This window comes from Drosophila arizonae, chromosome X (assembly GCF_054131065.1).
Source record: "Drosophila arizonae isolate 15081-1271.41 chromosome X, UAZ_ARI_1.0, whole genome shotgun sequence".
Lineage (NCBI taxonomy): Eukaryota > Metazoa > Arthropoda > Insecta > Diptera > Drosophilidae > Drosophila > Drosophila arizonae.
Window position 1 is genome coordinate 12,134,737 of NC_142927.1, and position 23,522 is coordinate 12,158,258.

Sequence of the window (23,522 nt, forward strand, 5' to 3'; positions counted from 1 at the left end):
ATTCGATAACAACGTGACTATCGATTTCTTGCTAGCTACTTTTGCCATTCTCAGTCTGTCAAATTGTTGCTCATCTCTAGGAAATATACAACTACAATTGAACTAGCAATATTTAAGAGTGTAATAGAATTTCATTTCGTTTCATCCTACTCTGACTTTTTGTCAGAGCAAACAGCGCGAAACGTATAATATTACAAACGGCTAAAATACACATATTTATTTCTCTACAAATGGTATCGAAGGGTAATAACTACCAACAGAACCGGGCCATGCAGCAGCAACAGCGCTCAAATGTTCGTGCCGCAATCGCACCGTACCGCAAGCCTTACCGCGGCCAGGCTCAGGCTCAAGCTCAGGCTCAGACTCAGGTTCAGGCCCAGGCACCGAATCAATTCATGTACACATCCTGCCAGATGCCCAGTGATCCGCTCTATATAGACTTCAATAGTCCCACGCCCGCACCACCGCCCAAATTGGCGACGGCCGCACAGACACTGCAAGCCGGCAATTCGACCGACGGAGCTGCGGACGGGGGGAAAAAGAAGCAATTGAAAGCTAAACAGCCCAAGGGCCATAAACAATCGCAACAGCAGCATCCGCATCCGCATAATTCGCACTTTGCTGGGCAGGGCGGCGGCGGCCCCGCAGCTATGGCCGACAATGGCTGGCAATCGCATCCACATCCGCATCCAAAGCAACGGTTCCATGCACCCAATGGCAATCGCTTCAATGGACCACAGCGCAATGGCTTCAATAGGCCCCAAATGATGGGTGGCGGACCCATAAATCGGGGAGGCGGTCGCCACATGATGGGCGGACCAGGACCAGGTGGTCCGATGGGCCCACGGGGTGGCCCAATGCCGCCATATCCCCCTATGCCTTTTCCAGCCGCCATGCCGCCGATGCGCTGCCCCATGCCGCCAATGGGCGGTCCACCGCCACCGCCGCCTCCCTTCATGCGTCGCAACGGACGCGGCCCACCACTGCCAATGCCACTGCCACCGCCACCGCCGCCTTTGATGGGCCCGCATATGCATATGGGGCCACGAATGCCGCTGCGTGGCATGCCACCGCTGCCTGGCCCGGTGCCCTACATGAACGGCGGCAGCATGAACGGCGGCAAGATCAAGAAGCCGAATCCCAAGCTGATCAAGCAGGCGCTCAAGGGCAAGAGCACAATCAAAACGCTAAAGAATCTAGTGAATCAATATCCCATCGACAAGCCGTGGGTGAACGACGAAATACGCGCCATCCACGACGAGAAGCTGGACATTGAGAATCGCCTCAAGGGCAACAAAGATGACCAGCTCTTCGCCCAGTTCAAGGTGCAGCGCGACAAATTTGTGTCGCTCTACGAGAAGGCGCGCGAAGCGTATTTAAAACAGGAGGCCGCTTCGGTAATGGCCAAGGTATGTGCCCCTCTCGCTCACTCACTCTGCTCTCGCTCTCACTCTATGTATACATTTGCGATTTCATATAATTTCCACTCCAATATCCTCCCCATCCAAACAGAATTGAATTTCCTACATGTCGATTACAGACCTGTGTATATATAAGATTTCCCACTCAACCAGCCATAAGCAGAAGAAATACTCTTTCTCACTCACTCCAGTTCATCTCCTCTCACTCACATGCTCTCTCTCTCTCTCGTTTATTACTATATTGTATGTTCTTTTGCAGGATGCCAAAGAGAAAGACAAAGATATAGATAAAGACAGAAATGCAAATTCAAATCAGCTCGAATTAGCGCAAGATGCAAATAAAAATAAAACAACAACAGCAACTACAACAGCAACAACAACAGCAACAACAACAAGTCCAAGCAAAAGCCAAAACCAAAATCAAAATCAACAGCAAAATCAAAACGAATCGAATGAACCAGAGTCAGGCAATTAATTATATATCCACATAATAATATATAATTAAGCAACAATTTTTCAATTAATTAATTTATTATCATAAATTATTAATTGTGCTCATTTGCCTGACTCAAATGGAACATAAAACAAAAACAAATCAAACAAAAAGCTAAGCCGTGAAAATACAAACAACAATCAATTGCAACAACAACAACAAAGCAACAAAAAAAAAAACAAATAATAATAATAATATTTATACAACAATTATTAATAATATTTATAATTAAATTGCAATAAATTAAATTCAAAGAACTGAGCTTAAATTCAAGAAATAAGTAAATAACAAAAAAAAAACAAAGCCAACAATTTACAAAAAATAATAAGGAAAAGATAAACATTATCCATTCAATTGTTAAAGAGGAATAAACAAAAGAGAAATGAGATGAAACGAAACGAAAGAGAATTGCGTAAAAATGTATTTTTATGGCTTTAAAACAAATGTTAATTGTAATATAACGTAACGTAACGTAATGTATGTAATCGGCATGCCACGTAACGTAACGTAACGAATTGTAATTGTTAATTGTTAAGTTGATAAACCATATATATTTATATAAATATATACATAATTGTAAACCTGTGCAGATCGAGTATATCTAATATTTGTAAAACTAGTTAAATATTTTCCAATTTCGCTTTTTCCATAATCGACATTATGACAAATTTATAAATTATACAAAAAAAAAAAAAACAAAAAATCGAGAATACGGAAAAGCTTTGAAAGAATTACCATGTTTCTCTATAGATAAATTATTTTGTCTCTGTTTGCTTAATTGTATTTCTAAATTAATTCTTAAAAATTACAAATTAAGTTACCGAGCTAAGTGAATGATACGAATTCCCCCGAAATCCCAATTCATAAACCAAAAAAAAATGTTAAATTTTTGTATGTTTTGTTTTTTCTTGTATGTGCGTCCAATCGATTTGTTTTTGTTTTGCTGTACCCTGAAGAACATCCGCATCCGCATCCGCGTCCCTCCAGCATAGCTTTAAATTGCTTATAGATCGAATTATTCTTGCAATTCCTATGTAAATATTGAACTATGTCTATATCATTATACCTATATATATATATACATACATATAAATCTTTATATCTTTACATTATGTAAATGAGCTAAAACTATGTTAATATTGCCTACACATACACACATACATACATCGTCGCATATGTATGCAATTATACAAATATATACATATATACAAAGCGAAACACACACACACTCTCACTCACTCCACATGTATAAGAGCACTAAACTTATATAGTATTCTTGATACATTTACTAAAATTTTGAGATGGGCCTCAACCTTGAAGCAATTTCAGTTTAGCCAAACGTTTTCTTTAGACTAAGTTTAGAGTTAATCCGGAGCCGACTCCAATCAAAGTTTTGATAGAGTCAGTTAGATTTCTAAATATTACTTTAGTTAGGCTATCATGTTCCAAAGACAAACCTTTATATACTCGTATCGTATCTATATAGAAACACTCACACACACACACACGCAGACAGAGAGACATATCACCTAGTTGAAGGGGCTCAGCACACGAAACAGTAATTCAATGTTTCTTAAATGGAATTTATGTTCAATTTACTTAATCATAATATTTACGAGAAATACTTTCTTTTAGGATTAGTTCCTTAGTTCCACTTAATCAGCTTTGGCTCCACATATTATATTACTTAAGAACTAGTTAAGATTAAAAACAGTACTACAATGCAATAGGTGTCGAACCTGATATAGCAATGCCTAAGGCCTTATAGAACTTGTCCTAGAAATAGTTAGAACTGGGAAAATCCCCTCTATTGAATTCGATTTGGAAGGGATTTTGTTAAGTACTTGCGCCCATCCTAAGCAGGAATTCCGAAAATAGTTTGCTAGAACGTTGTCAATTTCTGCACCTGTGTCCACACACCCACACACACACACACACACACACACAAAGAGACACTTGTTTATGCATTTGCATCGCATCATGAGAATTTGCTGTGCTACAAATTAACCTGTAATTGTCTCGAGGACATTTGCTGCAGGATCGCATTGCGTATTCAAATTGAGCGGCGTTTAAGTAACGATTGATTGCTTGAATGATTGATTGATAAGCGCATGCCATCACCACACTCTCAGCCCCACACATTTGATGAACTTTTGGATAATAAAACGATAAACAAATTATTATGATGGCGAAATTTTGCTTGGGTGGTCTCTCTCGCTTCCTCCCGCTATCCATTAAGGGTTCTAGGTCTATAATGGCGCCATAATTGTCCCAAAACAGTGGGAAGTTGGACACCTTGCTGCACACACACACACACACACACACACACACACCTAGCTGGTGGCAGCTATAAAAGCCCCTGGTGGAGGCGTCCACTGGTCAAAAGGCAGACGAGATGGCAGCGCAGCAGTTGAGGAAATTCGAGTTGGACAGGGAGCAGCGGGTGCTGGACACCCATGAGGCGCTCAGCTATCATTGGCGCGTTTGGGAGCTAACTGGCCTGATACGGCCCTCGGGCAGGTCCCGGTCGAGGTACCTGCTCCAGGCCATTTCGCTGAACGTGCTGGTCACATTGCTGTTCCCGCTGACGCTGCTGGCGCGGCTCATTCTGACGCGCAATCTGCAGGAGCTGTGCGAGAATCTGACCATTACGATCACCGACATTGCGGCCAACTTCAAGTTCATCAATGTGTTCCTGGTGCGCCGGCAGCTCGACCGGATACGCGAGCTGCTCCAGGTGCTGGACAGGCGGGCGCTGAGCGTGCAGCATCCCGAGGAGCTGGACGCGCTGCGGCAGGCTGTCAGCACGGCGAGGAGAAGCTTTCGCATCTTCGCCGGCATCTTTGTCGTCGGCACCCTGCTCAGCTGCATCCGGGTGGCCATAGCAAAGGAGCGCCGGCTGCTCTACCCCGCCTGGTTCGCCGTCGACTGGCTCAGCTCGGATCTGGCGTACGTGTGCATCTGCTGCTATCAGCTGTTCGGCCTGATCGTGCAGGCCATCCAGGACTGCGCCAACGACTCCTATCCGCCGGCCTACCTCTGCGTGCTCACGGGCCACATGCGCGCCCTGGAGCTGCGCGTGCGTCGCCTCGGCTATCCGGGCCATCCCGAGTGCCCGCCCTGGTGCCGCATCGTGCAGCTAGAGCTGCACGACTGCATCGAGGACTTCATACACATCAGCCAGCTGCACGCCAGCATCCAGCAGATCCTGTCCATCGCCTGCCTCGCCCAGTTCATCTGCACCGCCACCGTCCAGTGCACCGTGGCCATGCACTTCCTCTATGTGACCGACTCGCACGATCTCTCCGCCATGATGCTGTCCTCGGTGTTCTTCCTGGCTGTCACCCTGGAGGTGTTCATCATCTGCTACTTCGGCGACCGCATGCGCAGCCAGAGCGAGCAGCTGTGCGACGCCTTCTACGCCTGCAACTGGCTGGATCAGTCGCCGCAGTTCCGCCGCTTGCTGGTCTTCACGCTGATGCGCAGCCAGAGGACGTTCTGCATCTATGCCGGCGGCTACATAGCCGTCACCCTGGAGACCTTCGAACAGGTGCCCCCTTCCCCCGTGCTCCACTTCAGTTGATGCCTGTAATCCTATCGATTCTCTTTTCCCAGGTCATCCGATCAACCTATTCCGCCTTTACGCTGCTGCTGCGAGCCAAGTGATCGGGGAGAAATGGAAATTCACGATGCTGGAGCAGATATATACACATGCGAGTAGAGCTACTGTAAGTCAGGGAAGAGATCAGATCCAGCCTTTGGCCGGTAGCTATCTATATTTAAAGACATATAACTATGACTAAAAGAGCCGAAAGAACCTAATATATGAAATATAGGTGAAGATGGGAGCATATATCATGGATATAGATATAGCTATAGAAATGTTTATAGAGATTGATTTGGAATCTATATATAGATTTAGTTATAGAAGAGGATGTTGTTATAGATATATGGTATGTATAGATGTGGATATCAAGATCACTTAGTTCATTAGATGCCTATGATCACTTTGGTGCCTAGTAAGCTATTAGAGCTTTACGATCTATTTGGCGCATAGTATAAATAGATTCAAACATAAATTCATAGAAGACATCGCTTTATAGAACAGTTATAATAATGCAACCGAATACTAGACTGGAGAGCTCAAGTTACTTAGGCAAGACGCATAGCTAGACTTCTCCATTTGCAGAATTTCCTCTTAGATTTCGTAGCAGAGGTATATGTATATGGATATCAATGTATATATAGAAAAATATTGTTTATATGATATGACATGGATAGTTTATATAATATGATTCTATATATAGTATATGTAGGCAAAGTTTGTTTATATAATGTGATACCAAAGCTAACTCGAAGATCCCATTTTGAGACCAGATAAATAAACAGTAATTCCACTTGAAGTAGAAGTCCATAGGCCATAGATACAGTCATGTCTGCCTACAGTGTCAGCTCTTGAGATGTTTAGTCTATAACTCAATTACATTCTTATTGATATCCATTAGCCACTTAACACTGTACCAATATTAACTCTAATCCACGTCTTAATATCAAAATTCAAACCGTGCACGCAATTAACATTAGAGTTTTTATTTGATGGGCATTCGGAATGGCAGGATTTCTACACGCTATGTCTCCGCTGTGTCTTCCTCTGCTGCTGGTTCAGGTGCTGAAGATTCCGCTGCCGTTGGTTCAGTGTCCGCGTCCGTAGCTGTGTCCGCTTCGTTGTGTTTCTGCTTCTTCCACATTTTGGCGGCGGCGAGCAGCTTGAGATTGGGTCGTGCCATCTCGTCCTCGGGGAATATGTAGTCGAAGACCTCCTCCCAGCCCTCCTCGACACCATCGTCGGAGACGATCTTCTGCCGCTTCTTGATGCGGCGCGGCATCTTGTCCAGCACCTTTTGCAGCGACTGTGGTTCATTGACATCGCGCTCAAAGTCGCGCCACGCCTCCAGGAGCAGGACGCGCGACTCCTTGTCGTTCAGCTGGCGCAGCGTATCGTTGGCTCGCTCGTAAATGCGGCGCGCCAGACGCACATTCAGATCGGCATCCGGGTCGCCGTCGCCCTGGCCATGACTGATGCCCATCTCGAATTTGGCATACGACATCCAGACCTTCACGTGCTGCGTGCGCTCGAGCAGGCGCTCGTACAGCTGGCGTGCCAGCTCCGTCTCGCCGAGGGCGACCTCAAAGTCAATGTAGGCCTTCCACAGCAGCTCGGGCATGTCGAGGCGTGGCTGCTGCACGGCCAGCTCGAAGATGGCCCGCGCACGCTCCGTGTCGCCCAGCAGATTCTCCAGCTCGGCGAATTTCATCCAGGTGACACAGTTCTCGGGCCCAAATTCCAGGAACTTCTCGTAGAGCAGGCGACAGCGCTCGAATTCGCGCAGCTGTATCTCCAGATCGATGTAGCCGCGGAACAGCTTGTCCCTGGGACACATGCCGATGGCCATGCCCAAGGCTTTGCGCGCCGTTTGCAGCTCCTTGCAGCGCAGCTCGAACTGGGCGTACAGCAGCCAGATCTTGCTGAACGTGAACACCTTGTGGGGTATTAGCTCCAGGCAGGTCTTGTAGATTTCCCTCGTGCGCTGTATGTCCTCCGTCTCGAGCTCTTCGTAGAGCGCATAGTTGATCCAGATGTAGATGTAGCGACGCCAGTAGTTCTTCTCTTTGGCGGGCGGCACATTCGCAATCGCCCGCTCGTAGGTCTCGCGGATCAGCTCCTTGTCGCCATCGGCCTCGATCAGGCGCAGATAATCGAACCAGGCATCGTAGTTGGTCGGATTGGCGGCCACCTCCTGTTCGTATTGATGCTTGCGCTTGGACACGATCACATCCTCGATGCCCGCTCGATCGCCATACTTCTTCTCGTGTATGGTGTAGGCCTTGAATAGCTCTGGTGTCCGATCCTTGGGCAGATGATCGAGCGCATATTTGTAAATGATGCGCGCACGATCGTGCTCCTTCTGCCCCTCCTCGAAGCGTGCGAAGGCAATGAACAGGCGCTCCTCGATGTACTCATCGCCAAAGAACTCGACGGCCCGCTCGAAGACACGACGGGCGCCATGTATAAAGCCATGCGTCTCCTCGAAGCGTGCGAACTTGATCCAGTTCTTGACATCGGGATGCACGTAAACAAAGCGTTCGTAGACCTCACGTGCGCGATCGATTTCCTTGTAGCGCAACTCGAAATTGACGTAGGTCTGCCAGGCCTGCTCCTCCGGCTGCCACTCCATCCAGCGCTCAAAGACCTGCCGCGCTCCGGCCACGTTCTCCAGCATCTCCTCCATGTAGGTGTACTTGTACCAGAACTGATTGACGCGTGGCATTATGGTGACAGCACGATCCCAAAGGTTTCGTGCGTGATTCACCTGTTTGTTCTTCATTTCCATTTCGGCATATTTCAGCCAAATGGTTACGTTCCGATGATCGTTGTCCAACGCCCGCTCCCATATGGAGCGTGCGCGCTGTATCTCCTGCTGCTGCTCCTCCCATTGGGCGTACTTGATCCAGTGGCTGACCACCATGCGATTCTTGCGCAGATTGTCCTCGAATGTTTTCCGCTTCCTCTGTTGGTAGTCGGCCAATTCGGCTGGATCGGAAATCTTTTGTTTGGGTGGCGGTGGCAATATCTCCAAATCACGTTCTTTCGCCTCGCGCAGCAGCTGCTCCGCGGTAATTTGCACCTCAGCGGGCGCTTTATTTTTGACCTGAAAACAAAAACGTTTATGTTGGACTGCATTGCGTTGGCTTTGAGAACATATGGCGGACTTACCTTTGCCACCTTGGGCATTTTCTGTGGTCGATCCATGCTGTGTTTTTGTGTTAGTTGCCGGCACTTCTTTCAAATTAATATAAAATCTTGATTTAAGCGGAGTTTTATGCACATTCGCTCAAAATAAACACGGCATTAGAGATGCGTCTACTGCAAATGCTTCCTCTTATTTCTAACAATCTGCCATTCACATTGCAACGTATAATGCTATCGAGTACGATTTCATATATTTCGATAAGAATTGATAGCAGTATCGATAACGTATGTAACGTAACGTATTTAACGTAAAGAAATACATTTAATATTTTATATTTATTAACACAAATAAACAGTACAAAATATCTGTTTAATAGCCCTTTAAAAACAATCCCATATTTTTATTATATACAAAACATAAACTCATTGTACATAGCACATACAAAAGCTACACAATTAGAAACAAAGCTAAACAATACATTTATTTGATTTAATTAAAAAAAAAATGGGAGCCACACGTCATCTACTTCTCAGTTAAATAGCTTCCACGATTTACCGTTACGCTTCTCGGGTTTCTCGACGACCCAGTGATTAGGATTCATTAAATAGTCCCTAAAAAAGAAATGTCAAAAATATAGTCATTCCACTGCGTCAAAATATCTTCGTCGAATGGTTGCTACTTGCCTCTTCTCCGCCAAGACCTGTTGGGTCTGCGCCCGTAATGTGGCCAGCGACCCGGCAGAGCCACCATATTCCTCCGGCAGCATATCACGAGGCACAAATGCATACAAAGAGTCAATGCTGGATGTGTGAAATTTGATCTTGAATGGAAATAAATTCATTTATGCACTTATACCAAAGGCCTGGAGTTTTTACAGATCCTACCAACTTGAAGACCTCGTCGCTTATGAATGGCTTCACCACGCTTACAATGCGATCCAAATACGTAGGACAGTTAACCATGTGAATGGCCTTGAGGCGCACTGGAAAGGCCAGCTGCAGGAACTTGATGTAAGCACGCAATGTGCTAATCGTCAAACGCGATATGTGGCGCATGGTGGTGCCCTTCATATCGAAGATCTGCACTTCGCCCTCCGACAGCTGTTCCTTGTGAGCCTCATCGTCGACTGTTACGAACCGACAGTCAGTGACCATGAAAAAGGCTCGCGTATCCTCCGTGTGGTGCATCTGCAAGCAAGGCAAGCTAAGCATGTGAAGTATATAGCATAGACAGCCTATAGCATGCGTACCTTGGAGGGCTCAAAGTCCCTAAAGCAGTAGAGCGACACTTTGTATTTATCTGGAGTCAAACCCGGAAGCGGCAAAATATCCCTGCAATGGAAAGCTATTAGAAGATAATGGATGAGGAAGATCTCTGATTGGCCTACGCATATTCAAAGGTGCGACGACTGTCCTCGTCGAGCGGATCCCGTTTGATAAACAAATGCGGATGCTTGTTCCGCAGTGCATAGTTCACCTCGATGAGCTTCTTGGTGTCCTCCACATGGCAATACATGCACTGATAGAACCGGCGCAGCAGCAAAGGGTCTGCAAAATATAAATATATTAAATATAGAGATACATATATCTATTTATATATGTATATGAGATGGCATATGACGCAATGGGTGCTCAGCATGTCCGCTATTCAAATGGCCGGCATGCTTGGCTGCCTATAAACGACCTCATTAAGTATTATTGACGTGTGTACATACATACACATGTATGTACATGCAGTATGCATGCGTATGGGTCAGCACCCAAGACGAGTGTTTACAATTTTTGGCAGCCGGTCAGCTAAACCAGAGCCCTGCACACTTCGTCCTCCGCCAATATAGAGTGCCGGCCAACATGGTGTATTACATCAGAGAGCATGATGTTTGTTTACCAATTTCTTGCGGCAGGTTCTCATTAGTGTAGAACCATTCGTTAAGCTCGGCCAAATCACGATCGCGCCTCAGCTGATTTTCACTTTCACTATCGCTGCTCATCGCTCGCGGTATCGTATCGGTATCGGTAAATGAAAGCTACTCGTTTTGGCACTTGCTATCGTGATGGCTATCGGTTTTTCAAATTGCCTGCGCAGCGAATTGATTTGTGGACCGTTGCGTTTGAAGCCTGCTGCCCAACTGACTGGCCTCTAATATTTGATTCATAATTCGTGCTTAAATATACACATATATACGTATATATAAATTATTGATGTATATTGCAAATACATATGCGCGTATTTGAATTTAAATATACTTTCGCACTCTCCTCACCAATCAGACACGTACAATATTTTTTTTTTTTAATTGCCTTCCGCTTGCCCATTCGCCCATTCACCCATACGCCCATTTTGTCGATTTGTTGGCCATTTGTTGACGCTTAATAGTGCCTAAATTTGTGCCTGGCTTGATTTGTCAGTTACAGCTGCTGCGCATCTACCTAATCACCTGATCGTGCATTGAATTCGCATTTAGCACAGGAAATTTGGGGAACAAATTTTAACTGGACTCAAAATTGAAATCGAAACTGAAACCATTTAGCGCAATTATGAATTATTACAGTAAATGGCATAGACATTAGGCCATGTTTAAGATGAACAATAAATTTAATGCATATATGTATATGCACACTCACGCACACACAGACACACTTTTATAAACTACATTTGAAAAACCATTAAAAAAAAAATAGTCTCATATGGACGACTTGCTCCCGCAACAGCAGCAATTATCCGCTTCATAATTGGTACTCAGGAGCAGAAAGGCGATGCGCGCCACATCCAGGCAGAACACCACTAGGGACTGATATAAATTGAACCGGTTCATGGTAGATAGCGCATAGAGCATCTTCGAGGAGACCACCAGAATGGATATCAGGCAGCCCAGACAGCCAGTGCGCTGCAGCAGTCCCAATAAGATCAGCATCGATGTGGTGCCCGTCATGATAATGCTCAAGTCCCGCTTCACGTTTGCTGCATCGCCGAACAACGAGTAGATCATACAGATGGTAATTAGCAGTACAATTAACATGGTTTTAGTCACAATGCGAATCTTGCGCTCCGGCGGAGCATACTGATAGAAGATGCTTAGATATGTGACATTGAGCACCAGGCTGGTGCTGTGCAGGGTCAGCATGGTCTGATCATGGTTCAGCTGAGCCAAGCGCATGCCCAGCGTTGACATTAGTAGAGCGCCTAGCAATGGCTTTGTGGAAATGGAATCGGAATTTCCAGAGTTCGATCTCACACGGAAGAGCAGGCCCAGACCCCGACATAGTTTCACACAGCTCAGCATCAGCGCGAGATATCGCAGCTTCTCTCTATGGGGCTTCAAAAATCCGCTAATGAACTCCATTGGCGATCCAAGTTAAAAACATGCGAAAAATTTAGTTAAAATACAACCAAACACACGCCAAAAATTTTTAGATAAACTACAAAATTTGCAAAAAAAAAAAAGTTTAAAAAATTACAGACTCTGTATTTCTGTAAACCTATCAAAATTGTAACATTTTCAACATAATATTCAATGACTCGAAATGTGAGAAACAAAAACAAAAAACAAAAACACTTAGTTTACATTTTTATATCCGACATTATTCTTTAAAATAATAATCACATTTGCAGCTAACGGTTTGCCTAGCTCCATTTGGCATTACTAGAACCAGGACCAGCGGCTCTTCGTCTCTGACGTCACCCTCCAATACCTCTCGTCGCTCAGATATGCCCTGCAATTACATATATGTATGTATACATAAGTATAATATTTGTATACTCTCTTTATGGACTTACGATTTGTCTCGCATGATCTGCATCCATTTCTGTTTTATTTCAGCAACTGTTCCAGCTTTACCGCCGTACTCCACTGGCAGCATTTCCCTGGGAACCAACTGATAGAGACTTTCCATGCCCTCGGTGTGGTAATTGATCTGTTTGGCAAGCAATATAATGATTGATCAGTCAGGGAATTGATATCGTCGCTTTAGTCACCATTTGGTAGACATCCTCGCGTATGAAGGGCTTAAATAACGACATCATCTTGTCCAGAATCGAGGGACAATTGATGATGTGCATGGCACGCAGCCGGGAGGGATATGCCTCCTGCAGGAATTTCATGTAGACGCGCAGCACAAAGATCGACACGTAGGCGAGGTGCCTCATCGTATAGCCAGTCATGTCAACGATCTGTACATCGCCATCCGCCAGATCTGCATCAGAAATGCCGACTCCCGCATTCTCGGCGGAATCATCTGCCGTTCTCTCCACATCTGGCTCTGTAAATCGTGCATCGGCCATCATAAAAAAGATTTTCGTCTCCTCCACAGAGTTGCGCTGTGAATATAAAGTTCCATTGAGTTATAGTCAGTATGCCCCTCTCCTTCACTCACTCTCTCCCTCTCTCTGCCTCACTCTCCTCTACTCTGTGTATCCCTCTCTCGGTGTCTTTCTCTAGCTCTCTCGCTCTGTCTGCCTCTTTCTCATCCTCTTATGCTTATTCTCTGTCAATCTATATATCCCTCTCTATTACTCTCTCTCCCTATCTCTCTCTTTCTCTCTTCATCCCTCTCTCTCTTTCTCTCTCTCTCTCTCTCTCTCTCTCTCTCTACCTCCCTCTCTCTCTCTATCTCTCTCTCTCTGTCTTTCTCTCCCTCCCTCCCTCTCTCTCTCTCTCTCTCTCTCTCTCTATCTCTCTCTCTGTCTTTCTCTCTTCTTGACTGTCTATCTCTCTCGACCCTCTCTCTCTCTCTCTTGGTCTTTTTCAGTATTTCCGATTCACTTACTATCACTATCACAGAGAGTCTTAGGGCAGCCAAAGTTTAATTCATTAATCAATAATATATCAAATATATGTATGTACAGTTAAATATTAATTGATACACACATATACATATATGTATATAGATATACATTCATCCATCTATACATATTTATATATTGTGTATTATGCTTACCGTTCGTGGATCAAAGTCCGTCATGCGAAACAATAAAACTTTATGGCGTTCGGGCGTAACGCCTGGCAATATGAGCAGATCTCTAAGAGATCATAGTTAGAGAGTTACTGATTAATGGAAAGTGAGAATATGTAATTAATATTTGCCTTACGAGACATTTAGACATTTGGCCGTCATCTCCTGATCCATGTTGCGATCTATAAATAGATTGGGATTCTTATTACGCAGATTATAGTTGAGCTGTATCAGGTCCTTGGTGGCGTTCATGTCGTAGTCCATACACTTCAGGAATCGTAGCATTACAATTGGCTCTGCAGTGAAATCAACGCAAATGCAATCGATATAATTATCTATTCGTATATATACTATAATTATAGGCGATTATATTCTATATGATTGTGGCTATAAATATGGAAAAATCAACAACAACAGACGCTGCTGTTCGCATGCGGAATCTTATAGTTTCTTATACTATATGTGTATGTAAGGCCAGTCTGAAGGGGTATTTAAACTATGTTATCAACTGTGTAAGTTCTGTATATAACTAAAAAAAAAACTGTCCTTATAATACTTGTATATACACACAGTTGTGCTCATGGAAATAGTAGAGGGCCTGTAGATCCATAGATCAAACCGGTAAAAAAAATATTGTAATTCTAGATGAATCATTTTTCGGTTTTGTTAGCAATATGACAAATACTTTCTTTCCAAAGATATGTATGTATCTATAGAAATATATATATGCATATATATCTTATGACAAAATGGATGAATATATTTTATAATAGTTTACACATTACTTGCTAATGTATTAAAGCCAGTATAGCTTGTGTTACGATTGTAGAAAAACTACAAAGAGAGCTATAGATTTATCTTTACACTGACTAATGCCGTATTGTATGTATTTGCCTTTTTATTGATAAGGCTATCAGGTGTGTCTGGCACGCAATGTATGTATGTATTTACCTGACCGTATGCTTTGCCCCTTCTGTTCAGAAATGCATGTTCATAATATACTACCAATTCCTAACCTATCCCATTCGTTAACTAAGATGCATAGATGAAATATGAAATATATATATGTATATATATATCTATTCCTCACGATATGGGCTATGGCATTAGCTTACCTATTTTTTCGGGTAATGTTGACGTGCTCTCGAACCACTGCAACAGCTCCTTTAACTTGAAATCCACATGCTCAGGGCTTACAGCTGCTTTAATTGGCAACATTGTTAGTTAGGTGTTGTTGTTGTTATTGTTATTACTGTAAACCGTTGAGGCTACCACCGGGCGCTCCACAGAACGATCTACTTCGATTTGGCCGAGCAACTGTGCCGAAAATCGCGCCGTTGAATTGATAAAGCCCTGCAAAAGCTTATATATGTCTAATACACTAAAAGCAAACACACTCATACACACACACACACTCGCAAACTGTTATTGCTTGCATTCTATGTTTAATTGAAATATTCGCCGCCAGTTCGCTCATTCGCTCGCTCGCACTTGTTGCTTTTGCGTGCATTACAAAATGGGGGTGGGAAAGTGCAAGAGAGGCTAAACGAAGCTAAGCATTAAACTAGCCGCCATGAAGTACTCGCTCTTGCGCTCTCTCTCTCTCTCTACCTCTCACATTAATTTTTGTTTCTTCCTCGTTCGGTCTCTATATGTTTGACTGGTTTGAGCTTTAGTAAAAGCTTCGACGTCATGAATGGCGTTGTAAGTAAACAAGTTAAGCTCTTTTTGTTGACCTTTAGTGGTTGCACCGCACTGCCAGTCATAAATATGTTAATACGCCGAATTGGGGTTGACCTGTTTGCTATACCCTGTAACAAATAGAGATGGGCCATGGGATTGTATGTTAAGTAAATAAATATTACAAAGGCTAATTAATATATTAGTACATTCAAAGTTAGACTAAATATAAATTTCAAAAAAAAAAAAAAAAAACAAAAACAAAATGAAAATATTTAGTTAATTGAAATATATATATTTTTAGTTTTAAGACATAAAGTATTTCGAATTTTGTGTGTGCATTTTCTCAAATTATTTTTATTTTTTTCTTGACTTAATTAAATAAAATTCTTTGGACTTGAAGTTTGCATTTAACGCGGAGCATATACTTTTTTCTCCCACTGTTCGATTGAACAACCAATTAGATCGTAGATAAATGTGGATAAACTCTTTATTGTTTTTGTACACATTCAAATAAGTTGTCACATTATTTATTCATAAATTGTTTAAACTTATACATTTGGCATGTGCTTAACATTTTTTCCATTTTTTTTATTTTTTAATTTCATTATTAGATATTTTTTAAATATATTTTTTAAAGGTATTCTTTGGTTAACTCTAGTTTAATTAGTGTTTTTTTTTTTTCAATTTATTTATCACTGTGTATTTTTTTATCATTTACTTTAACTTGTGTATATTATCTAGGTGCTGCCTAGAAAAAAAAAGAATCAAATTCTATAGAGTTCAATCTTGAATACTTTAACCACAAACATTCCTGATCCGTTAGCTGTCCATATAAAGTCTCAATTACAAAAATCTATTTATTTATATAATTTTTCTTTTTGGTTTTCTAAAAAGTTTTGTTTTTCTCTTTTGTTCTGCATAAAATGTTAACATTGTTCTTAGATCTTAGGATTTCACCTGTGCTATCCTAGCGATTGTACATATGTATATAACTTCTTTTATACTTTTATACTTTTTTTTGTTAAATTATTGGATAGTTTTAGGAAACAGATGGAAATAAATGAAAAGTTCGCTTAGCATCTCACCCCTCTCTCTCTCTCTCTCTCTCTCTCTCTCTCTCTCTCTCTATCTCTCTCTCTCTCCCTCTCCCTTTCTCTCTTTCTATTTTCTTTTTCTTTCTCTTCTCGGCTCGCCTCGTCAATTGACCAATTGGACGAAATCTCATCCCAAATAGACAAACGTATATATCAATTGCTATATTTATACATATATCTTTTAAGTACATCGAGAACAACATTATGGAGACAATACGATTCAAACATCCAAATACATTCTAGAAGCTAACAAATTTTCTATCCATTTCACAGCAATTCAGAGCTAATAGTTGAGAATCTGTTCCATGATTCGTTTTCGATTTTATTGAAAGAACCAAAATAAAACTTTTCGAAAACGTAAAGTGCAATAATTTTCAAAACTAACTTCAAACTGAATTCAAATTTTCATTATATAGCAATATGATCTACCTTCATTTGTAGCCATTTTTCTTTCATATATGTATATATGGAAAAACTGAATAAAGCTAAATTTGTTTTGAAGTTTTATGGCCCTAATCGAAAACGATGTGCAGTACATGATTTCTAGATTCATTTTAGTTTGGTTTTTCGTTCGTTAAGAAACATGCTTTAGGTTAGATTTAGACGTAGTTGTACATACATCGAGGAATACAGTTAATATATATATATATGTATATATACACATATTTATTTAGTTTAGATGGCACAGAATAGTCACTTAAAAATATCCCTTACAATTCTTGAAGCTAAGCCTAAGTATTATCCATGGGAAACAGACAGAGAAGAACGCTTCTAATATGCTAAATAGATCAACTACGATACGTTAGGCCCTGGACCGCGTGGCTTAGTCCAAATTTCGTGGTAAAGATTTGGAACAACATTGTTGGCACTGGCATATGTTTCAATTAGATTATATATGTATATATATGTATGTATGTGTTTGTATAGGGTATATATAAGTAGGTGTATATATTGATATATAAACAGTGTGTGGACTTGGACTAAGAGTGCGACTGAGATCAAACTTTGATAAATTTCCTCTCTCCCTCTCTCTCTCTCTCTCTCTGCTTCTCTCTTTCTCGCTCTCCAACTCTGCCCCTCTCTCTCTCTCTCTTTCTGTCTCTTTTTCTCCGGATCCTGTCTCATCTTTCTGAATACTGTTTGAATTGAGAGAACTCGAATATGCCTTTGCTCCGTTCTGGATGGGGCATTATAGCTGCTGATCGACGGGATCGATCAGTCAGTCAGTCAGCCTGCGGTACGCCGCCCCCGATGGTTACATGGTGTGCGTGCGTGCCACAGTGCCCCGGCTCCGGGACTAGCTGAAGTAGCTGCGTCATAAGCTGATCAGCGTCGCCTTCCGCTGCGCCTCCAGGCGTATCTCCAGCATCGCATATGGCGGCACACTGATCACCAGCAGGACGACGAGCGCAATGATCTTCACCGATTCGCAGAGGAAGCCGTGCGCCGCAAACGTGATGGCGAGGCCGAGGAAACGCATTGATTGCAGCGGTGCCGTCACATCCGTCACATGATCGTGCTGGACATGATTGAGGGTGACCAGCGAGAGGAGCAGCGTCTCCCACATGCCATTGCAGGCGCCCCACGAGGCGGCTATCACATAGAAGAGGGCGCTATCGTCGCTCGACGGCTTCCAGCTGGACAGCGCCAGCAGCAAGCACGAATGAAAGAAGAAGCCAGCCACTGTAGGATTGAGGTGAGGAATCATTAGGATTAGCACACAAACACACACACACATCAATTGCTACTCACATATGACCACGATGCGCTTGGTATGCCGGAGCAGCATGCTCAGCGTGCAGGAGACGATCAGCTGCATTATGCCCATGCCGATGAGGGCGCCCGGTATCATGTTGATGCCCAGGGAGCAGGAGACAAAGGCGCGCAGAAAGTCGCCCAGCATGTAGCCCTGTTCGGTGCCCACGAAGTAGGCCAACGGCCCGGCAAAGAGCAGCGTGTCCGTGACATCCTTGTGCGAGCGTTCCGGCCTGTTGGCAGCCACCAGAACCTGACGTCCCTGGAGCAGGGACAACAGCAGCGCCAGCAGCGAGAGCACCACGTAGAGCCAGAGCAGCGACTGGCCACCAGCGCGGGAGCCGCTCTCAATGAAGCCGGCATAGATGGCGCCCGTGTCATTGGCAGCGAACCAGCTGGGATCCAGCTGCAGAGGACACATGTCGGCTCCACAGATGCGTTCGCCATGCTCGTTCCGATTGTAGAAGTCCTCCGGCTGTGGCCAGTTGGTGGCGGGCAGGAGACTGCCATTAGAGCCGGCTGGCTCGGCGCTGCCCGAGGAGCAGCTCCAGTCGTTCACATTGCAGGCGAGCAGCAGTGAGGCCAAGAGGGCGCCCAGGATCAGGCCGAGATCCTGGGCAGCGCGCAGCCAGCGGGCCAAGCGGCGCACCTTCTGGTCCCGATTGCAGAACATCTTGTGCTCCTCCAGCAGCGCATCCGACGCGCACTCCTGCTCGTGGGAGCAGCTCAGCTTGCCGCCATAGTGGACAATCAGCGCCGCCTTACAGCTGTTGGCGGCGCTCAGCATGAAGCCCAGCAGCAAGTATGCCGGCAGCAGCGTATAGATGGAGGCATACAGGTGCGACAGCAGGAACAAGGTCACGGCCAAGCAGTTCCCGGCCAGCAGCGGGGTGTAGCCGAATCGCCGGATTAGCCGTATGCCCGGCACACTCATGCAGGCGGCGACCAGGAAGAGTGCGCCCAGCAGCAGGGATCCAATGTTCGGCCCGATGGGCAGCCACTGCTCGCGATGGTGCCAGACGGCGCTGGAGCCCTGCAAGGCCATCACCGGCAGCAGAACGGCGCTCATCAGGCCGTGGGCGATGCTCAGGCAGGTGAACTGCCGCCACACCCTCTGGCGCACGTGGGCGGGCACCTTGTGGCGGCAGTTGCGATTGTTCAGCGTGATCAGGCGGCGTATCGAGGTGGCCCCAATCGAGCTGTTGATCGATTCGCGACGTCGCGATGCCGCCAATGCCGCCTGCACCTGGTACGAGGAGACGGGATTGATGCGATGCGAGCGCGTCGAGATCGGTGACGGTGAATAGGCAGTGAGGTGCTGTCAATACATAGATAGAGGGAGAGAGAGAGAGAGAGAGAGAGAGAGAGAGAGAGAGAGAGAGAGAAATATATATGTATGTATGTATGTATATAGATATATAGTCATGCTTAGTCATGAGTGCCCGGCTGGGAGATACCCTCTAATCAGCATTGCCATAACAGCTACACATACACATGTACACATGTATGTATGGATAGGCAGTATCCGACTAATAAATACCCATTACTCCATATGTTCAATGGCATCGACTAGACAGATACTCCTAATTAACCCTGAACTTTCATTCATGTGCACCCCAAACTTGGCGTAAATGTCCAGTAACCGACTAATAGATACCCTTTACAAAATCAATATTGCATTTGCAATGAATACAGTATTTAAATGCGGGTTCAACCAGCCGAGGCAAATCTAAGCGGCTAACTCAATTGGCAAGCACCAAAGGGTATCAGCTAGTCCATCAACAGTAACTTGCAACGAATGAAACGCATTGACAGGCCAGGCGATTGCAATCGACGGATTTTGCTTTTGACACTTGACTTTTGCCCGTTTGTGGCCGCGAGCAACAAGCTGAATTGGATTTTCAAACGATTGCAGGAATAGGAATGGAGGAGGGGGACAAGGGATACGGGTTAGTCGAAGGTCGTTTGGCGATTCAAATTAAAATCTGTGCCCGGGATCTGCGCAGTGGCCAGTGTCAAGCGTCTTTGTTTGCGTTTAATTACTTATTTGTGCTCGTGGAGGCGTTTATCCAGCTCTCCACTGCCCTGACATTTGACCCCGTTGCCAGGCAGCCGGCCGAGCCAAATCGAAGCTGATGCTGTGAAGTGAAGGCAAAAGCCAGAAGCACAATTTGCCAAGACTATAAATAAATGACAAGTGCCAACCCGAGAGCCGGAGCCAGGATTATGCTGGGCGCTGTATGCAGGCTGCACAGTCAGTCAGCCAGCCAGCCAAGGAGCCACCCAGCCCATCGACCATCAAAACCCACTGTGCCACCCACTCACCTCCATCAGCTGCTCGTCCCACACATTCTGCGGACCGCCCGAGCTGCGTGTCCGAGTGCGCAGCACGCGATGCCGCGTGGTCAGCGAATGTCGATGCTGATGATGCGGATGTGGATGCGGATGCGGGTGCGGATGCGGGTGCGAATGCTGGTGCGGATGCATGTGCTGATGATAGGAATGCGGATATTTCTTGCTGTTCATCAGACTGCTAGCCAAGCCCAGCATGGCAAAACCACTCAGCGTTGTTGTTGTTGTTGCTGTTGCTGTTGCTGCTGCGGTTGCAGTTGTTGACGATGTTGTTGTTGTTTCTATGCCTGATGTTGTTGTCTCTGTGGTCGCTGTTCCTGCTGCAGCAGTTGTAGGACTTGTTATCCCATTAGCCAGCTCTATGTGTCCGTTACCATAGCCATTGGCCGTTGTGGCAAGACTCAGCGAGCCGCCGCCACCGCTGATTCCGCCTATGCCCAGGCCAGCCATAATATAAGCATTGTACGAGGATTGCTGAAAGGGAAAATATCAAAAATCGCATATAATTCATGATGGTCAGGCCTTGACGGCCTTAACATTAATCCAATTGGACAAGTGTACTGTCTTGACGGTATTCCAATTGGCAATTGATTTCCATATATCGATAGCTTGACGATCGATCATGTATCGCACTCACCTTACGCTGTTGTGCAAATACCGATAAGCGTTCGCACTCACGACTCGTGTCCCTTGCACGCTGCTCCAACAACAATTCGTATTCTCGACGTTTCTCCCTCTTTCGTTCTGCCTCCTCCAGCTCATGCAAATTCGGCAAGCTGCCCATTTTTAAATTTCAGTTTTATTCCTTTTGGCAAAATTTTCGTGCTCTTCACAACTTCAATGCAAATTTGTTTTGAGTGTGTGTATATGTATGAATGTTGGACTACTTATGTGTGTGTTTCAGTCAACGGAACTAAGATAAACGCAAGATGCGGCAACTGTTAAGTTTGTCCTCTTCTGGGTGTTGCTCCTTGTTGTTTGCTGTGCATGCCGGAAACGGAAACGGAAACCATAGAGCGGACATGTTTTTACTTTTTATTTTCCTCAAGTAAATATGTGAATGTAAGTAATTAGCTCTTAGCTCATTTGATTCTCAATTGTCAAATATTTCGTTGTCCTTGCGCTCAAACGCAGCATCGCTGTGGCCATTGCTGCCGTTGTTGACGTTGTGAACCGTTATGCAAATGCATACATATATACGAAAAGACAATGAGTGTGAGTGCGAGAGCACCAGAGTGAGTGTGAGAGTATTAGTGTTTGTTTGTGAATTAGTGAGCGCTTTGCATTGTCGAGTTCATTGTCCGCTGCTCGCTGCCAACAGCAGCAGCGCAGTCGTCGTCAAACTGTTATTGCAAAAGCTGCTTCAACTGTTGTCGTTTGATATGCACTATTTACTGTGTATTTATCGATATTTTTGCTAGTCTGCCTGTTGAGATGATACAAATACATAGATAAAGATTAATAAAAAGTCTAGAAGCAAAAGAAAAATGTTAAATAACATATGTATACAAATTACATACTAGATTATTCAGCTATTTATGTGCATATGAAGGTATTTTTGGTATTTGCACCGCATGTGGGCCAATGCCATGCACATACACGCAAATCAGGTGTGTCCACTCGATACACTCACACGCACACATGCACGCACACACGGGAACAGACAGAACGCAAAAAGCTGAATAGCCAAGCTTGTGTGTGCTTAGTTTGGCTTGCGTGTGTGTTTAACTATGCATGTTTGTATGTATCTATGTATGTGTGCGTGAGCATTAAGCTGTGCATACTAGTATATGTACCGTTATTGCATCAATGTTAAGAAGTCGAATGATTTGACAACACGATTAATATGCATTAATTTCAGCTGGTGCTGCTGCTGTCAAGCACAATTTAAATATTGACGACCTTCGGGGACAAGAAGCTGCCTTCAAGGCTACAGCTGAAGTGTAATTAAACGATTTACACGCCCAACCCATCATAACGCCCTGCCCGTTAACCGGAAAGGCGGCGACTGTTCATAAATATGCAATGCAAAATAGAAAATGTAACATTTAAGAAATGCAAAACATGCACACACACAACAACCCACACACACACAGTAGAGGGAGAGACGGACAAGACAGCGCTGTCCGCATTGCTCTGTATATTTACATACAAATGTATATATGGACACACACACACACACACACTCACACCCACCCACACGTTCATATGTAAGCATATAAGATGCGTAAATTGCTGTGCATGTGTATGTGTGTATACGTATAGAAAGCTCGCGTTCAATGTTTATTTGTTTTGCCGTTGTCTTTGTCTGGGACTTTGAATTTTGATTTTAGCTTAAACACTGTTGCACTTGTCAAGACGCTTACCTTGTTAATTTGTTTATAGCATAAATAAAAACAAATAAACACACACACACCCGCACGCACAGAAGAAAAATGAACACTATTTAGGTGCCTAATCGAAGGGCCGTTCCCGTTTAGGCTATGTCTGTCTCGGTTGGCACTGTTTTTGGCTTTGCTTTGCTATTGACAAGGCTCTCTCTTACTCGGCCACACGCAAACTCCTCTAATAGCGCACTGAACCAAAAGCCAAAGCCAAAACGTTCTGCTGCTGCTGCTGCTCCTGCTGCTGCTGCTGCTGCTGCTGCTGCTTCTGCTGCTGCTGCTTCTGCTGCTGCGGCTGCTGTCATCTCGCCATTGTTGAAAATGGCCCTTGCTAGCAGCTGACATGCGCACTGATTGATGTTGATGCCATGCCCATGTAAATGCTAACCCCCATTGCCAGCATCTGCCTCCAACTCCACCGCCCACGCCCCCTCCATCGGCAGACCCTCCTCTGCATGTCCTTCAATAGCCTGTGGCTAAGTTAAGCAGCTGCGTGCCTGCGGCATCAGACCGAAATAACAAACAAATTAGATTCCACTTAAAATCAAGAATCTTATCAGACCTAAATACAGTCATTATTACAGCAGTAGGATATGAAAGTCCAATTATTTGTAGAAAAATATAAATATTTATTCA

The 23,522-nt window shown here is 44.4% G+C and overlaps 7 protein-coding genes across 9 annotated transcripts; 2 read left to right on the forward strand and 5 right to left on the reverse strand.

Annotated features, from left to right (window-relative positions):
- The first annotated feature begins 46 nt into the window (after nt 1-46).
- On the forward strand, nt 47-3,132 carry fs(1)K10 (female sterile (1) K10). The gene is made up of 2 exons (XM_018014029.2): nt 47-1,409; nt 1,681-3,132. The coding sequence occupies exons 1-2, from the start codon at nt 231-233 to the stop codon at nt 1,894-1,896; spliced, it is 1,395 nt and encodes a 464-aa protein (XP_017869518.2). The 5' UTR covers nt 47-230; the 3' UTR covers nt 1,897-3,132.
- Nucleotides 3,133-3,281: 149 nt separating this feature from the next.
- Nucleotides 3,282-6,762, forward strand: Or2a (Odorant receptor 2a). The gene is made up of 2 exons (XM_018014030.2): nt 3,282-5,464; nt 5,530-6,762. Exons 1-2 carry the CDS (start codon nt 4,310-4,312, stop codon nt 5,578-5,580), a joined length of 1,206 nt encoding a protein of 401 aa, XP_017869519.1. The 5' UTR covers nt 3,282-4,309; the 3' UTR covers nt 5,581-6,762.
- On the reverse strand, nt 6,489-8,876 carry crn (pre-mRNA splicing factor crn). The gene is made up of 2 exons (XM_018015731.2): nt 8,690-8,876; nt 6,489-8,624 (listed from the first exon to the last, which is right to left on the reverse strand). The coding sequence occupies exons 1-2, from the start codon at nt 8,723-8,725 to the stop codon at nt 6,543-6,545; spliced, it is 2,118 nt and encodes a 705-aa protein (XP_017871220.1). The 5' UTR covers nt 8,726-8,876; the 3' UTR covers nt 6,489-6,542.
- Nucleotides 8,877-9,032: 156 nt separating this feature from the next.
- LOC108619269 (alpha-tocopherol transfer protein-like) lies at nt 9,033-10,812 on the reverse strand. Of its 3 annotated transcripts, none has more exons than XM_018015784.2 (6): nt 10,554-10,812; nt 10,054-10,213; nt 9,916-9,997; nt 9,551-9,853; nt 9,350-9,486; nt 9,033-9,277 (listed from the first exon to the last, which is right to left on the reverse strand). In XM_018015784.2, the coding sequence occupies exons 1-6, from the start codon at nt 10,654-10,656 to the stop codon at nt 9,196-9,198; spliced, it is 867 nt and encodes a 288-aa protein (XP_017871273.1). In that variant the 5' UTR covers nt 10,657-10,812; the 3' UTR covers nt 9,033-9,195. The 3 variants fall into 3 exon arrangements, with proteins under 3 accessions (XP_017871273.1, XP_089331623.1, XP_089331622.1); XM_089475497.1 differs by lacking the exon at nt 10,554-10,812 and adding an exon at nt 10,381-10,527; XM_089475496.1 differs by lacking the exon at nt 10,554-10,812 and adding an exon at nt 10,385-10,522.
- A 537-nt stretch (nt 10,813-11,349) lies between these two features.
- Nucleotides 11,350-12,009, reverse strand: LOC149267892 (uncharacterized). Its single transcript, XM_089473286.1, has one exon. It carries the CDS (start codon nt 12,007-12,009, stop codon nt 11,350-11,352), a length of 660 nt encoding a protein of 219 aa, XP_089329412.1.
- Nucleotides 12,010-12,217: 208 nt separating this feature from the next.
- On the reverse strand, nt 12,218-15,017 carry LOC108619268 (alpha-tocopherol transfer protein). The gene is made up of 6 exons (XM_018015783.2): nt 14,734-15,017; nt 13,755-13,914; nt 13,604-13,685; nt 12,642-12,983; nt 12,444-12,580; nt 12,218-12,379 (listed from the first exon to the last, which is right to left on the reverse strand). The coding sequence occupies exons 1-6, from the start codon at nt 14,834-14,836 to the stop codon at nt 12,310-12,312; spliced, it is 894 nt and encodes a 297-aa protein (XP_017871272.1). The 5' UTR covers nt 14,837-15,017; the 3' UTR covers nt 12,218-12,309.
- Nucleotides 15,018-15,787: 770 nt separating this feature from the next.
- Nucleotides 15,788-23,186, reverse strand: LOC108619234 (UNC93-like protein). The gene is made up of 5 exons (XM_018015727.2): nt 22,869-23,186; nt 21,140-21,928; nt 20,476-20,976; nt 18,148-19,468; nt 15,788-18,078 (listed from the first exon to the last, which is right to left on the reverse strand). The coding sequence occupies exons 2-5, from the start codon at nt 21,284-21,286 to the stop codon at nt 17,711-17,713; spliced, it is 2,337 nt and encodes a 778-aa protein (XP_017871216.1). The 5' UTR covers nt 21,287-21,928; nt 22,869-23,186; the 3' UTR covers nt 15,788-17,710.
- Between the last annotated feature and the right edge of the window lie 336 nt (nt 23,187-23,522).

What these genes read in the sequence shown, in the direction of transcription:
- crn (XM_018015731.2), bottom strand. Translation starts at nt 8,725, where the DNA reads ATGGATCGACCACAGAAAATGCCCAAGGTGGCAAAG. An exon ending in AAATGCCCAAGGTGGCAAAG is followed by an intron (nt 8,625 to 8,689) that starts GTAAGTCCGCCA and finishes TTTTGTTTTCAG; the next exon opens with GTCAAAAATAAAGCGCCCGC.
- LOC108619269 (XM_018015784.2), bottom strand. Translation starts at nt 10,656, where the DNA reads ATGAGCAGCGATAGTGAAAGTGAAAATCAGCTGAGGCGCGATCGTGAT. An exon ending in GAACCTGCCGCAAGAAATTG is followed by an intron (nt 10,214 to 10,553) that starts GTAAACAAACAT and finishes TATATTTTGCAG; the next exon opens with ACCCTTTGCTGCTGCGCCGG. An exon ending in GCGACGAGGTCTTCAAGTTG is followed by an intron (nt 9,487 to 9,550) that starts GTAGGATCTGTA and finishes TTTCCATTCAAG; the next exon opens with ATCAAATTTCACACATCCAG.
- LOC108619268 (XM_018015783.2), bottom strand. Translation starts at nt 14,836, where the DNA reads ATGTTGCCAATTAAAGCAGCTGTAAGCCCTGAGCATGTGGATTTCAAG. An exon ending in CGGACTTTGATCCACGAACG is followed by an intron (nt 12,984 to 13,603) that starts GTAAGCATAATA and finishes TTATATTCACAG; the next exon opens with CGCAACTCTGTGGAGGAGAC. An exon ending in GCGAGGATGTCTACCAAATG is followed by an intron (nt 12,581 to 12,641) that starts GTGACTAAAGCG and finishes CTTGCCAAACAG; the next exon opens with ATCAATTACCACACCGAGGG.
- LOC108619234 (XM_018015727.2), bottom strand. Translation starts at nt 21,286, where the DNA reads ATGGGCAGCTTGCCGAATTTGCATGAGCTGGAGGAGGCAGAACGAAAG. An exon ending in TATTTGCACAACAGCGTAAG is followed by an intron (nt 20,977 to 21,139) that starts GTGAGTGCGATA and finishes TTTCCCTTTCAG; the next exon opens with CAATCCTCGTACAATGCTTA. An exon ending in CAAGCGCATCGTGGTCATAT is followed by an intron (nt 18,079 to 18,147) that starts GTGAGTAGCAAT and finishes TCAATCCTACAG; the next exon opens with TGGCTGGCTTCTTCTTTCAT.
- Or2a (XM_018014030.2), top strand. Translation starts at nt 4,310, where the DNA reads ATGGCAGCGCAGCAGTTGAGGAAATTCGAGTTGGACAGGGAGCAGCGG. An exon ending in CCCTGGAGACCTTCGAACAG is followed by an intron (nt 5,465 to 5,529) that starts GTGCCCCCTTCC and finishes CTCTTTTCCCAG; the next exon opens with GTCATCCGATCAACCTATTC.
- LOC149267892 (XM_089473286.1), bottom strand. Translation starts at nt 12,009, where the DNA reads ATGGAGTTCATTAGCGGATTTTTGAAGCCCCATAGAGAGAAGCTGCGA.